The sequence below is a fragment of the Musa acuminata genome, chromosome BXJ3-9 (genome assembly GCF_036884655.1).
Source record: "Musa acuminata AAA Group cultivar baxijiao chromosome BXJ3-9, Cavendish_Baxijiao_AAA, whole genome shotgun sequence".
Taxonomy (NCBI): Eukaryota; Viridiplantae; Streptophyta; class Magnoliopsida; order Zingiberales; family Musaceae; genus Musa; species Musa acuminata.
Window position 1 is genome coordinate 43,524,474 of NC_088357.1, and position 16,009 is coordinate 43,540,482.

Sequence of the window (16,009 nt, forward strand, 5' to 3'; positions counted from 1 at the left end):
GAAAAAGACTATTTGATTATATTTGTGATCACTTTATAAGTAATTAAATATTCATCTCTATGTTTATAAATATAAGATCATACAAAGTTATAAAATCCGAAATCATAACACCATCTTTATTTCTCTCCTCATAATTAAAACACATATACACCATTTATATTCATTACATGTTTTCTGACCATTCAAATCTCCTTCAATTATATTCATTATATGTTTTCTCTATATGATCTTTCAATTCAACTCGAGGGTCATAAGCACTTCACAAATTTTTAGAGCTATAATTTTGTCTCTAAATTTTTTTACACCTATAACTATAATATTGTTCTTAAAATCCTTATTAACAATAATTTCTTTATACGTGTATGAGACAATCTTTATATATATATATATATATATATATATATATATATATATATATATATATAAAATCAAATATTTAGTATAATAAATAGAATGTTCTCACGTCATGCGTAATACGAGACGATCTCCTTCCTTTTTTTTGTTCAACTAAGGTTACAAGACATAGTATTTATTTTATAGATTCATCAGTATGACTTTATCATAGTTGCTTGTTCTCCCATGAAGTACACAGTTGTATATTGCTCCTTGCTATAGCTTTGTGATTTTGGAAGAGAGATTTCGAATTATGATTGGTTGCGAATAATTATTGTATCGGAAGTACAGTTGAATCTCAAGATCAATACAGGTCAAAAAGGAAGGAATTAGAGAGGGATTTTAATTGGTAAGAGATAATTATCGTATCACAAGTCAAAGAGGCTTGAATCTCAAGATCAGGTAGTTGACCTTTTCACGGGTCAAAGGGGGGGGGGGGGGTTGAATCTCAAGATCACGTAGTTGACCTTTCCACAGCCCTGACTGATCCACGAACACATCACCGTCACCTGTCGCTGATATGTTGATTTATACTCTCCTATATTTATCCCTCCATGTTTAAATGTCTCCATGGTAGCTCAAAGCCACCTTCCATCGCAAGCTTCTCCTCATGCAAGAAGGGAAACAGAAGGCGGGCGAGGCTAAATGCCAAGGCGACAGTGGGGGACGTAAGACACAGACATCCATGACCCCGTCAGTGACAACCCCCAAGTATGAACTCGGCACCATCACCAATGTGCATCTTCCCCCGAGTTCGTCGTTCGCTGGAAGGGAAGTGATCGTGTTGGAGTACTTGGATGACAAGGTGTTGGAGGATATGCTGCTGGAGTGGATTGAGAAGAAAGATAGCAAGTGAAGCTTTGTGGATACGATATATTTACTTCGAAGTATTTTGGTGTGCTTAAAACATGAGATTGAAAATCTCACTCTCTCTCTCTCTCTCTCTACGTTCAATGAATGAAGTTTTATGCTACACTAAGCTTGAGATTGAATAATAATAACTTTAACAAAATAAAATATAGATCGTTGCTTTTGTTATATTTGATACTTAGGATATTTTTTTCATAAAAATATAATTATATATAATGGTGTCACTTTGGGCAATATTGATTGCTTAGGTACTTTAAATAATTTTTTCATCTTAGTAAAATATGGGCTAGAGAAATACTTTTACAAGTCAATCATATCATATTTTTTTTTACCGTAAGTGAATGTATTATAGGTAAAGGAAATACTTTGATTTGGTTCACCACATCGAACACTTCATATAATATTTTAATTACATCATATATTTTGGATACTCTTTTACTCTCGAGTACATCATGATAATATGATATTTTGAATTACATCATATGACTTGGATATTTTTTTTTGCGTCATGTAAAAATAATATGTTTTAACCTATTTTGAGTCAGATAATTTGAATAGTTTTTAATTTAAGATAGATGCATCATAAAGGGGGATGCTTCTATCTAGTCTATCATTTTGGGTATTTCAAAATTTTTTTATCATGAACAGAGGCATTATGCTTAAGGGATTAAATCATGTCACATACTTCAAATATATTTTTGTTGAATGTATTATATGTAAGGAGGTGCATAAGGTATTATAACCAGTGGGGTATGAACATCATTAATCAACCTATATTTGAAATAGTGAAACCATGCAAATCATCCTCTCACATTTCTAACATCACTAAGAGTTCTCAATGGCTAAAAGTACAGCTCAATACATTCATCAAGCCTTTGCTCTCAGCACAAATAATCAAAAGATAGGAGAAGAAAACACAAGACTTCATTTGGTGTGATCACAACTCTCATTCATGTAGCTGAAAGAGAGAAACATCTCTCAGGAAGGAAAGATACTGCGAATGTTAGACTCAAAAGTTCTCAAGTTATTGTTGTTTAAATATCTCATATGCTATTGCAATTAAACAAGAAAATGGAGTTTAAAATCTCATAAGACCAAAATACCCAAAAAGAAAAAAGATTCACTTTTGTGTTGTTAAATTCTTTTTACTTGGTGTTATTTTTTTTCATTTATAAGCAATAAAAATCACAACATCACCATAATGCAACATACATTTAAACAAATAAAATAGGATAGCATAATTGGAATACTAATAGAAAAAATATCAAATGGATTATGTTTTGGATTCACACAAATGAAGAGGGTTCAATTTTGGATTCAGTGTATGATAGTCTTACATCAAATGGGTTGGGTTTGAACCCAAAACTTGGTTTGCTCCTATATGTTTGGGCTAAATTATAAACATATATTCAATTACTTAGTAATCAAAACAAGAAAAGGGATATTTATACAGTAGATTGGATTTACTTGGTCCAAAATACCCACACTGATTTATGTTGATTAATTTTCAACTGTAGTGTGTGAAATTAAACCTATGTGTACAAATATAATATATGTTTCATCCTTAGAATATGTGAAATTGAGACCCAATTAAATATCTATTATGATAGATAGTAAGAAAAATTATTATGTCTCTTTATACAATGAATTAATTATATGATATACAATAATGTAGTGTTTCCATGCTAGTTTATATGTGGGCCAAGCTTCATTATATTTTTCCATTTACTCCAAAATTAAGCTTTGATTGAAGCTTAATGTAAGTGCAGTCTCTGTTACATAATTGTCAGTAGAGCTTGGATGCATTTTATGTTGCATGAAAACTTATATGGGCTATGCATATCTAATTTTCATGTGTTGATAACACCATGACATCAAGAAATAAATTGTTACTATGATGATTATATATTTTATAACTGTTGGCACAATATTAGTTTGTGCTTAAGTTAGTGGGGAAATTCTTCTTTAAATTTGATTTCTTTCATCAAACTATTCATTTGTTAGCTCATTAATTTGTCCATCTTTAATCTGCCACAGCAAATCCATGTGAATGAATTGGGTGATTCCTGAAACAACAAGAAGAAACATGCAAAAGCCAACAAAAAAAGATCCATGTTCTTCTGTTCCAACATCCAACACCTTCACAAGGAAAGGGGAAAAGGTTACATGAACAAGAAGAACATGTCAGAGAGGTCAGGCATGGAGGCTCCACTAGCAAATGCCTGCCAAGTACATCCATCACCTTGTAATGCTAACAAATCCACATGCTTGTTCTTCTGTTCTCAGGTCCAAGACATGAGCAAGTTGGGCAACATAGGACACCATAATCCATAAAGAACACAGGAAAAGATCTGGTGAGCTGTGTCAATGATGAACACTAATGGTACTAGGTTGTTGCCCTCGAGGAAGGCGCGGACTCCCATCAGCAAAAGCATCACATATTATTCTTTATTTGGGCATTTGCTCGAGCAGGTGGAAGGCAAGATCTGTTGCACCAAAAGATTCCTTAGTGCTTTCTAAGTGCCTGGGGCATACCTTTATCATAATGACAGTGACAAGTTCATGACAAGAAAAGCTTTGGATTACCAGGCAACTGAACATGATGATGGTGGTGCATGATTTCTATGATTTGAGTGAATGGATTACATGTCCTCCTTGAAGGATAACTATGTGAATGTGCTAAGAGAAGAATGGATAGAAGAGAGAAAGAAGAAATTGACAGCTTCACTGATGCAGTCTACCAAAATTTTCTCAGGTTTTATTTGTTGTCTGAACTCTCAACATTTCTGCTATTTCTCTTCCAACCAAACATATTATACACAGTTTCTGCAAGAAAGGCATCTTCTTTTGCCTCATGTATGGTCCTGTCATCTTGCAACTGAAGAACAAGTGATTTTTATTGTTATTTTATAAATTTTTTACCAGTAATATATGAACTAGATGATTAAAAATATCAGAAAAAAAATTTTCAATCACATTCCTGAGTGAGTTGTGATCATGTATTAGATTAGAGCTAAAAAGAATACCTTCACATCAGACCAACCAATTTGCCTGATCAAATAGCATGAGCTTACTGATCTATTTGAAGTTTTAGCAGACATTGTTTGTGGTGTGTGGTCATATGATTTAGTAAATTGATAGATTTGACAATGTTTAATTATCTGTATTCTGCTTCACCTCATATTTAGATGGCATAATCTACTTAAACACATGTAAGTTGAACTAAATATAGCAGCTATGCCTTCTCCCAATACAGATTCAAAGAAACAAAGCCAGAGAAGATGACAAACTAGCATTGGAAAGATTTCTAGATGAAGACTCAAGTGAAGGATGGAAGAAGATATAGATGTTAGAGACCTCATCAACCTATCTGATGAGTTGATGGACATAAATAAACAGCATATATGCAGATATCAAGGAAGAAGAATCCTTGCATCTTTTGCAAGCCTAGCAATAAAGAAACAGTCATAATAGATGAAGACACCATGTTTTGTTGCAGAAAAAGAGGATCAACAAACCAATTATCGACATCGAAGGAACCATTACGACAACATTAGATCGCGGAAGAAGATCAAAACAGTGATGTTTTGATAGTCTATGAGAGACTTAAGACTCCTGAAAAAGGGTGGATTTTAGATTATGGAAGTTCCTACCTCATCTAACTAGAAGAGAGTGGTGTGATTAACATTCTCATTGGCCCCATTACATAAAATGATTGTTCCATTCTGAAGCTTTTGGAGAAACTTTAGAGCTTCTTCTAACAGATTTGATATCTGATCATCCTCATTCAATTTAGAACATCCATTTGTTATAGTTTTGAAGTGTTTAAAATATGTAAGTTGATGTTGATCATGTTTTCCAGATTTAGTCTTTTGTTTGGAACTCTGTAGATTTAGTTTGACCTGATAGGTTCAAAGCCTCACTTCTGCCTAAAGATCTCACATAGTTAGGTTAAGCTTTTAATTTTACATGAAACTCAATTCTTGATCTCACTTCCATATATTCTCATAAGAGAAAAAAAAAAATCAAATTGGATTGGATTCTTGGCCAAAATTCTATACATATCAAGGTTGATAGAGTCAATATACTATGCCCAAGTTGTTCATCTCAATTCAAAGGTTCTTCATACACAAACAACAAGAATAATGATGACCCTGTTTTAGCTATGTTAGTAGTTCTTGAGCAAAATTAATTGGAGAAACTTCATTGACTCCCATTACCCAACCATCCCAAAGTACCCTTAGTGTTGTCACATCATTGATAATGGGCATAAACTTTGCCAAGAATCTAACTTAAATCTAATCAAACTGACTTTAATTACCTGGGACCATCATGCAGTTGTCCCAATGAGTATATGCCTCATATTAGGCCTCTTATTCTATTTCACCAATCTAATGTTTGAAATGATAGACCAGTAAAGTCATGGCATGTGCTTACCAAGAATAATAAGTGGTAAGAAGACCCATAGTAAGGGTCAAAGAATAGGTAGGTAGGTAGGTAGAACAGGACATGGCAGCCAAATTAGATTAAGCTAAAGAATCAACATCATTATTGAGTCACTATAATGATTACTATGCCACTATATCTTCATGCCTATGCCATAAAAAATCTTCTCTAAGTGTGTAATTTCTCCTTCCACTAATGGTTGAAATCTAGGTAAGGAGACATCTTAGATAGATTCCTTGTACAATAACTTTAATGGTTATATTTTTGTCCATGGCATGTACTATGTTTTCATATCAAGGCTGTGCTGCTCTACTTCTTTCTGTTGCCAATTTAGCTCTACAATACCAGGAAACATTGAGGTGTGGAAGTCAGGGGAAAGCATGCATGCATGCATGTTGCAAGTTGTAGCACATTTAATATAAGTATTTGAATGTGTTTCATCTCAGAAATTTTCTTATTTAAGAGTATAAATTTGCCAACTCAACATAACATGTTGTTCATGAATAGATTGTTGAAAACAAAAATAACATTTCCATTACAATGATTTCAGAATAGTATCCTTCCATGCAGCTAAAGACTCAACAATGTGACTTGATAAAAGAAAGTGAAGAACTGCATAGGTTTGATGACAAAATCAAGCAAAGAATAATAACCATTTGATCAGTAAGAAATGAATGAGAATTTGATGCCAAAGTGTGTTTCCTGACACAACTGGATGTTTGGTTGGATTCAAGACATGTTGGTGTCACAGTAATTTGTTGCCCCTGTAAAACCTTAGGGTTTAGTCTTTCCCAGCCACAAGGAAGATGAGAAGTTGGCCCTGCAAGGACAGAAGCACAACAAAAGCATCTGATGGTGGAGGTAGAAGCCACTAAGACCAACAGTCAAATCAATGGAACACAGACGATATGTCCTTGATGAAGACATAGGATGTACCTCCTCCTGTTGCCCTTTGGGGGCATGAACAGCTCTTCAACTGCAACCAGCACACCTTATCAACCATGCATGGAGGCCATGATTGAAGAACATCTAAGGAACATGAACAGTATGGTTTGGGGTTGAAAAGGGCCCATAGTTGATGCTGAGGCTGCCATGCAAATGCATGGAAAGCAGCTGTGAGGATGAAGATTGTACAAAGCTGGATTTCAACAGCTAAGCAGCAGCCAATTAGAGAGGAACTCTCATCATCTTGACATATCATCCCAAGAACAACCTAACAAAAAGGGCCCTCAATTCCAGATCACTGATGTTGATATGCTAATAATCCTCACTCACTGTTCTTCTTCTCATTTTGGGAGATGATTAGATGAACTGTCATCAATCCCCCCCATTCTTTGCCTTTCCTTTCCTTTCTTTTTGTTTATTGTTCACAGAGAATTGCTCTCAGTGCCATGTAGTGATGTATAAACATCACTGTTTCAAGAATTATTGATAGAGTTCCTATGCAACAGCATCACTATTATCACCACTATATCAAGAAATCCATAATGGACGAACTGAGTACCAAACTTTAATCCAATGAAGGACAATTGACCAGTGAAAAGAGGACAGCATATATATAAACAACGATAGTGACATAATTCAATTTCATACATGAAATATGTTATGCAAGTTAGAATTAAGTATTTGAAGGCGAAAAGGATTTGACTTTTGAATATAAGATTGGAAATCAAATAATTAATGACTGTGTTCTATTATTGATATGTAGATTGTACAGTGCACAAGCTTCTGGTCAATCACGTCTGGAACGATATCAGTCGATCGTACGATTTAGATTGGATCACAATTGATAGATGTAATCGATTGAATGGTGACATAAAGTGCGAGAGATCTCTGCAACAATGGAATTGTGTATATATATATGCGAACACCTCAGGCCTAACCCTTCTCAGCATACTCCTCCATCCTTCTCTCCTTCTGAGCCGCTTATGATCCTCTAGTGGGAAGTTAGATCTCACTCCGACCACTGCCGTAATCCATGTTCTTGTTATCTGAAGCTCTTTAGATGTCGGAACAGCTTCAAAGATCATAATCTCTTGACAGATTGCTGCAATCTTTCCCTTAGATATGATGACCAGTACTCTCTCTCTCTCTCTCTCTCTCTCTCTCTCTCTCTCTCTCTCTCTCTGTGTGTGTGTGTGCTTCTGGCTTATGATCTCTCTTCACCTGTCTCCAAGCTCCGACAGCTGGTATCTCTCTTGCTCAGAGGGAGGGGCTATGCATGGAATGGATCTTGGCAGTACTTGTTGCGATGACTTGTGTCTTCTTGTTGTTTCTATTTCATGCCTGTGATCAGCATCTTTGGATGGCTTTCTTCTCCCTTCAGCATTAAGCCATCGTAAAAAATACCAACTTCCTCTTCTTTTTGCATGGAGATCAGTCGGTGCTTTCGGGTGTGGCATCATCAAGATTCACATGGACAAGCCAGTTGTTGTGATTAATGAGAATCTTGATGATGCTGCATCAGCAAACACGCGGCTTCCGCGCTCTTTTCTCAATCTTTAAGGTAAGTTTTTCGTGCATTTTTCCTCTAAATGTTTCATATTTTCAGGTCACAAAAGAAGTCTTCCTTTCTAGTCTCTTTTTCTTGAATGTTTTTGAAGCTTAATATGCTGTTAAAGGAGTAGGCTTTTCATCTACCACATGATTTCTTTGTCTTTTGATGAATATAGATGCCCACTCTATTGATTTCTCATTTCATCTTCGTTCATTAGATGTCTTGTTCTTTCTTCTATTCTTGATGGACAGGAACAAGAACATTATAGAGATATATATTGCTTTCAGGAGGTAATATTTCTCTGTTGTTCACATCATCTTGCATAAGTTCCACAGCAGTTTCTTGAAATCTTATTTGCAGCTCTTTCAAGTTAATACATTTAGTTGCATTTGATTTTTTTTTTGAAGATTGTACTATCAACCATTGGCTCCTTTCCTTCTTTTCTTTTTGATAGCAAAAATGGAAATATTATGTATTTGTATTTATGCAATGTAAATATCCTTATTTTCAGGTAAAGCTTCCCTTTGTTTCTATTGGTGTATTGTCAATGCTAATAGTCATCTCCATTTTTGTTTGTCTTCCTACAGTGAGGTTATTGTTCTCTTCTACATAACTAGCAATAGGAATCCCTCAGATTAGAAGATAGTTGTACCCAAATTTAAGAACAGAAGAAATTAAGTAGTGTTCTGCCGAGTTCATGCTGTTGCCATCTTTCAACATACAGGAAGTATCAGAAATAACAGCTGAGTAGATGCTAGGACAAACTAGTGATGAACAGGCATTCAGATCGTTTAGGGTTACTTGCAATAAATGTAACTCTGTGCATGACAATGCTTATCCATGGAACAAAGCAGTTTAAAGGTTGGTGCAGATTTTGGTCAGCTTTCTGACCATTCATCTGTTTCCTTCCATCCTTCTTGCTGTAACTAAGATTAAGAATACATATTATGGGAAAACCTGTTAACTTTACAGGCATTCAGGAACAGCATGCATGGATTCTTTTCATATGTCTTGTTCCTGATCATTCTTCCACACTGGCAGAAGGATTACCATTGAGATATGTGACTGAGCTTGGATGAAAAGGGAACAGGAAATGCTAAAAGGCAAGTTGTATTAGCCATTGAAGCTGATCACTGGTAACACCACCACTCACACAGGTGGACCTAACAAAAGGTACAATGTTGATCATAATGTGCAGTGGGCCAACCTCCATTGACATGATTTCAGAGTGTCTGAACAATGCAGTCTGACCTTCTCTCCTATATCACTAATAAATAATCTTGCAGGTTCTTGACCTTTATCACACTTCTCTTAGCATTTAACATCACCACCATAGAAATTGGATGACTGCAAGTGCAACTCTCTCTCTCTCTCTCTCTCTCTCTCTCTCTCTCTGTGAAGTACATATGCAAGCTGGCATAGAGTTAGTCTAAAGTAACAAGTGATATTTTGAGACTTGCATGATGTGCAGGGATTAATGGAAGTAAGTTCTGGGCAATGCCAGATTGATGCAATTGTGTAAAGCCAACAGTATGGATGGAGCTTTGGTAGAATAGTCTCTTTCAATTGATACCCTGATGCAAATCCAAAAAACCTTCTTTGATATGATGGAATCAGGAGATATGATTCCTTTTTGTGATGAATAATTGTAAAGATATTTGTCTCATGCATCCTTTCTCTTCTTTAATTGTCTTTTTGTTCTTTTTTGGTGTCTTCTTTAGCTGTTCACTACATTACTATTGTCATTATTATTAACATTAGTGTATATAAGTTTAATATATGTATATGCACAGAAATTAAAACTTGCAAACATCTTTATAATTAATCTTCCCTAACAAACTCTCTACTCTCATTGACAATCATAATTATATTTCTCCAAAATTAAGTATTTTGGTACTTATCCATTTAAATTTAACTTTAGAAAATAAGAAGATAAATAGTTTATGAAAGTGATAAGGGTGTTTTGGATATCAAACATTTTTATTTTTTCAAGCAAATTAATATATATGTATGTATGTATGTATGTATGTATGTATGTATGTATGTATGTATGTATGTATGTATATGCTATATTTAAATATTTAGAGGAATATACAAGCTATTTTTAAGTTTGGAGGGGGGAAATGCATAAATAGAATTCTTTATATATCCTTACAAATTCAATATAGTAATATTTCTATTATTTTTATAATGATAAGTGGTGATGATGGAATTCAATTTGAAGAATTTATCATCAAATATAAATATTTTTATTAGATAACATACCTAGTATTTCTTTTTGTACAACTTTATGGCTTGCCAACATTCATGAGAGCTCTACTAATAATGGTTTTTATGCTCATCCACCTCTAAAAGTGATTTAATGCCATGTTCTAGAACTATTTTTTATTTATATGATATTTAATTTAAAGGTTTTGTTATAAATTATCAAAATCTTCATCGATTTTACATGATGTCTGAAATAAATTCTATGACACACAAACTTCTTTTCCTTCGCGAATAGATCAAATTTGTTGTAAAAGAATGCCCATCTTATATGAAATTCAATCCCATAATTCAAAAACAATTTCATCTTGTATGGAATTCATTACAACCAAAATATCCGATTAAGCTCATTTTTAATTTTAATTTATATTCCAAAGTATATTATGAGCATCATATGGTTTATGGAAATCATGCTATCATGGTACAAAATCATTCACATTTATGTGAAAATAGTATTGAATCTCGGATTTTGATATCAATCATCAAAATCTTTGTTAGTTCATCTTCCTCCATACCAAAATTAATTATATTGCTCCTACCATGCTTTTGTTGAAAAAAAAAAAATCAAAATGTCATAGCTCACATTTTTCAGTAATATCATGTGATTCACTTATGCTCATTATTTTTGGTGGAATCTAATTTTAAGACATTCTTGTCAAATATCAAAATTCTAAACTAACTTCATGTCTTGGTTCAATTACAAGAGAAGTATAATTCACTAAACTTGTTTTCATCCATCTTTAGAAGTCTATTAGTATGATATAATTTTATTCACAAGACTCAGTGTTCATCCACCTTTGGAAATAATTTTATTCCATGACCTAAAAATATTGTTATGTGGAAATTGATTAGCACATTTAGGAAGTAGAGAAATTAATGCCTCTTATTTAAGAGTTATATGTACCCTCAAAATCATCATTTAAGGTTTAAAGGGATAAACTTTTATGAACCCACTGATAATTTGATGACAATAAATAATAACTTGTTAGATAACATTAATTATATGACATAAAATATATCATTTTTTTTTATTCATCAATTATGTGAGAACCCATCTAATAATTTCTTGTGAATCTCATTTTCGAATACAAATAATGACTTATAAAAATTCAGTCGTAAAATTTTTACGATTAAAACATTAAAATATTAATCGATCGTTTTATAAAAACATTACTATATGTTAAAATAAATCAATCATCAGTATTCATTTTCATCCATCATTAGTGATTGAATATCATAGTCTAAAAATATTCATATTTTTTTGAAATTTAATTATAATATATTGCTACAAATATTATATAATTTAAATTATTTTTTATGACATCTTAATTCATATCAAAATAAATCATTACCACCATCCTCATCACCACCTGTGTGATTCAAGCATTTCTCACTCAACGTAACATGTGGCCCCACCAGTGACCTCATCCAACTGTAGATTTTGGGTACGTGTTAATTTTAAGTGGTGACACTCGGAGAACCAACCTGAAACCGGACTGTACTGAGACACCAAATCCTCAACCCCAATTTTGAGCGACCGTCTCAGCCCCACAAAATCCCAAGAAAGGTCCGTCCGCCCGTATGTGGATCCTTTCCAAGCCTCACGTTCTTTGAATGGGATCGATGCCACCTCCCGTGACCAAAGATGGAGATCAAACCCATAGATGAACGGTCAGGATGTAGAAGCACATTTCGGTTACGGATTTATTTGGACGGGATCGGCATCCTCCACTGCCTTGCTTCCTTCGCACGATTCCTCGCGCTGTCTTCTTCCCCGCTTCTCCCGCAAACCCTCGCGTTCTCCAAGGATCCGAAGGCTGATGCTTCTTCGAGGGATCCCTCGTTCCGATCGTTCTAACCTCCGATTCCTCTTTCGATCTCCGATCGATGCACGGCGTCGCCGCCTCGTGTTCCACTCCCCAGCCGCCGCCCCCTGCGGCCTCCCTCCTTGCGCCAGGGTTTCGGTTCCACCCCACCGATGAGGAACTCGTCGGTTATTACCTCAAGCGCAAGGTCAGCGGCCGACCCCTACGCATTGACGTCATCGCTGAGGTTGATCTGTGCAAGTGCGAGCCGTGGGAGCTGCCCGGCCGCTCCCGCCTCCAGAGCCGCGACCTGGAGTGGTACTTCTTCTGCCCCGTCGACCGCAAGTACCCGAACCGGTCCTGTACCAACCGCGCCACCGCCCGGGGATACTGGAAGACCACCGGCAAGGACCGCCCCGTCCACCGCCGCGGCCGCGTCGTCGGCATGAAGAAGACTCTCGTGTTCCACGATGGCCGCGCCCCCCATGGCGCCAGGACCAACTGGGTCATGCACGAATACCGCCTTGAGGACGACGAGCTCACCCATTCTGGGATTCCACAGGTAGATGTTGATCCTTTCTGATTCCTCGTGCTGTTATAACGCGAAATTGGTTGGAACTGATTTCTTGGGATCGGGGATGGAGAAGGATGCGTATGTTGTGTGCAGGATCTTCCAGAAAAGCGGTGCGGGTCCTAGGAATGGGGCTCAATACGGTGCGCCATTTATCGAGGAGGAATGGGAGGAGGAGGATGAGAAGGCTGCTGATGGATTGTCTGTGACTCCGTTTGGCGGGGATGCTGAGATCAATGAGGCCCTTAATTCTGAGTTCATGGAAATCAATGATCTTCTTCAGGTAAGAATATCTATCATGATGTTCTTTGGCACGCTTGTTGTGTTACCTTGTAGACATTTCTTTAATTGATTTCGTTCTTTAGTCATTTGTGCTGGTAAAGCTTTCATAAGATTCTTAAACATGGAGCGAAATCACAGTGTTAGCATTATGAAGATGTCAGAAAGGATAAATTGCAAGCACAAAGTGTTAAATGAGTAGACAATCTAAACTCTAAAAGCTAATATGTGATATTCATGGTTTGACCGACCAAGAACATGTGTCGAGTGAAGTATAATATGCCAATGCTGCCTTTAATGGTGAGTTGCATAATTAGAGTTAGGTTTTTACCAGTGCAGAAGTATTTGTAATGGTTTGCAGCCAAATAGCTCCTGCCTGCTGATACAGTTGTACACTGAGAGTCTCAGAGTTTGCAAGGAGAACAATTTAAAATCTTGTATGGCTTCCCTTTTCTTCTAATTATTAGAAATATTCTGAATATGAGTACGGATGTTCTCTAAATTTGCATTTAATTATTGTTTGTCTCCTGCCTTTCTTTTTAATTTTCAGAAGAATTTAAGGTGATTATAAAGATGGTTTGTAGTTCATAAGGCAATTGTAAATTGTGGATCGTGGTGCTTTAGAAAATGTTCTTAGATTGGGAACTTCCTATGAGCATGTCATGTTTGGAAAGAAAAAAAAACTTTAAATTGGATTACCAATCTCTTCGGTTGATGCCAATCTTATTGTTATTGGCCAATCCCAATTCTGATTTTGCAGCCTATGGTCTGTATCTGTTGGGTCATTATATGTTTGAACATTTAATTATTTTGTTACCTTCATTCCCTTTACAGTATAAATATAAATTTGTTTGTTTATCTATTCTAATGGGGACACTCATGATTGTGAATCTGCTTTATCTTTTTTTATCATTTTTCGTGATTTTAATTCTATGTATATCTATGGAGTTCAGAGCAAACATATGGGTCACCAAAATGGGAGAGCTGCCCTCTGTCTGGAGGATACTGATGGACAGGGTAGTGATAGCCACCCAGTAGATCCTATCCATATCCTTGATGTTTTCCCAGAAGAGATACGTAATGATCAAAATTTGACAGACAAGGTGTTAGATTGTATCTATGAACCTAATTTACAGAGTAGTCAAACCCTCACGGGTGGTTCTGGAGAGCAAATTATCTTGAATGATATTGCTTATAGTTATCCTGTACAACTTGAAGAATTTGTGCAGCTTAACGACCTTGAGGATGATTCTGTGAACATCAGTTACCCCGTTGGTGAAGGATTTGTCAGTTGTCCTTTGTTGGAATGCCATGCAAGTTTTGTAAATAGAGTACATTATGGACTTGAAGATGATGAGTTCTTTGACGCCATAATTCAAAGCGCTGAACCAGTGGTGGATAACTTCAATCTGCAAGCAACTGATCCTCTGAATACTCTATCTGGTGATTATGCATCATATCAAGATGCCCAAGACATGGTTTTCCATGATGCATCTAGTGAATTTCTGGCAAATGGACATGATAATTCCGTATATCAGAATGAACTTCTATATTCGTCCATTGCAGGTCCTCACAGTTCTAATTTTGATGCTGAGGTAATGGCATACTTTGATGCATTGGATGATGGCTTAGAGAATGATATTTTCAGTTCCTTTGAAATCTTGGAACATAAAGATTCATCTGCTTCGAGCCAGTTTATCTCAGAGGTACGCATTTGTCTCTTAGAAGTTGGTTTATAGACAAGTAATTTACAAGCCGATTAATGTAGAAGTGGAGATTAATTTGTGCTATTTGATAACAGGTTGATGGTGGTGATGGTACCACAAATATGGCAATTCCGGAGCTGCTGTACACTAATGTTGGGGGTAATTTATTGCCAGCTTTACCTCTAACTGATAATCAGTTCGTCAACGAGTACGAGAACATTCCTGTTGCGCCAGGTACGGATGTTTTTCTGCTGGGCAACCTACCATCTTTAGGAGGAAATACCTGATGGTTAACTAAACCAGAAAAATTATTGGCTAAACTTTAGTTGCCCAAGGTTGGCCCGGTTCAGCATCTGGTTTCCTCCTGATTGCTAAAAGTTCCAAAATTTTCTTGTCTCACTGTGTTCTTTTCTAATAATTCTTCGTAATATGTGGGGTTTAGTTTTGAGTGTTACTAGCGACTGCAAGTGCCACTCGAACTACTCAAGTCAATACTCAAAACCTAATTTCTTATTCAATGCTGGCTCTGCAGCAAGCTTTTGATAAAAGATAATGTCAAAATGTAAACTTGGCCTTCTTTCGGTACAGATATCAAACAGAACATCAATGGCAAGAGAACAATCACAAGTCATCTGGTGAACATGCTGGGCTCAATATCTGCACCCCCAGCATTTGCTGCAGAATATCCTGCTAGTTTAGAAAGTACTCATGTCACAGTCGGCATGGTCGATGTACATGGCTTATCAGCTACAAGCAGCACAGGACACTGCTCCTTGCAAAAGAATGGAAACGGGGATCTTCTCCTTTCATACAGCATCGCAGAAAATCTAGGTAGGAAAAAATCTTCAGGTTTTCAACCATTTAGGAAAATTCAGGACTGGACCGTATCATTCTTGCTTCGAGGTGGCTGCTATCCTTTCTTCCTCTCGGCACTGGTTCTTACTATTAGCTACAAAGTTGGTATGTGTATTTACGGCAAGTAATTTAGGTTTATGTACGCTGTAATATTACTGTTTGACTGCAGAAACATATTTTTGGAACTCAAAGGGGGGAACAGCCTCATATGTAGGGACAAATGCACTGCATGACAAACTCTGATTTCTAGCTGTCGTAAGTGTCAGGATCTATTTGCAATCCATGCAATTCCTGCAAAAAATGATCTGAAACTTTGTGTTTC

At 36.1% G+C, this 16,009-nt stretch overlaps 1 protein-coding gene across 4 annotated transcripts; it reads left to right on the forward strand.

Moving 5' to 3' along the window:
* Positions 1–12,243: 12,243 nt before the first annotated feature.
* LOC135649689 (NAC domain-containing protein 78-like) lies at positions 12,244–16,009 on the forward strand. 4 transcript variants are annotated; one of them, XM_065168334.1, is made up of 6 exons: positions 12,244–12,838; positions 12,921–13,130; positions 14,080–14,569; positions 14,693–14,832; positions 14,928–15,066; positions 15,421–16,009. In XM_065168334.1, the coding sequence occupies exons 1-6, from the start codon at positions 12,359–12,361 to the stop codon at positions 15,813–15,815; spliced, it is 1,854 nt and encodes a 617-aa protein (XP_065024406.1). In that variant the 5' UTR covers positions 12,244–12,358; the 3' UTR covers positions 15,816–16,009. The 4 variants fall into 4 exon arrangements, with proteins under 4 accessions (XP_065024406.1, XP_065024404.1, XP_065024407.1 ...); XM_065168335.1 differs by having other exon boundaries at positions 12,247–12,838; positions 12,924–13,130; XM_065168332.1 differs by having other exon boundaries at positions 12,245–12,838; positions 14,080–14,832.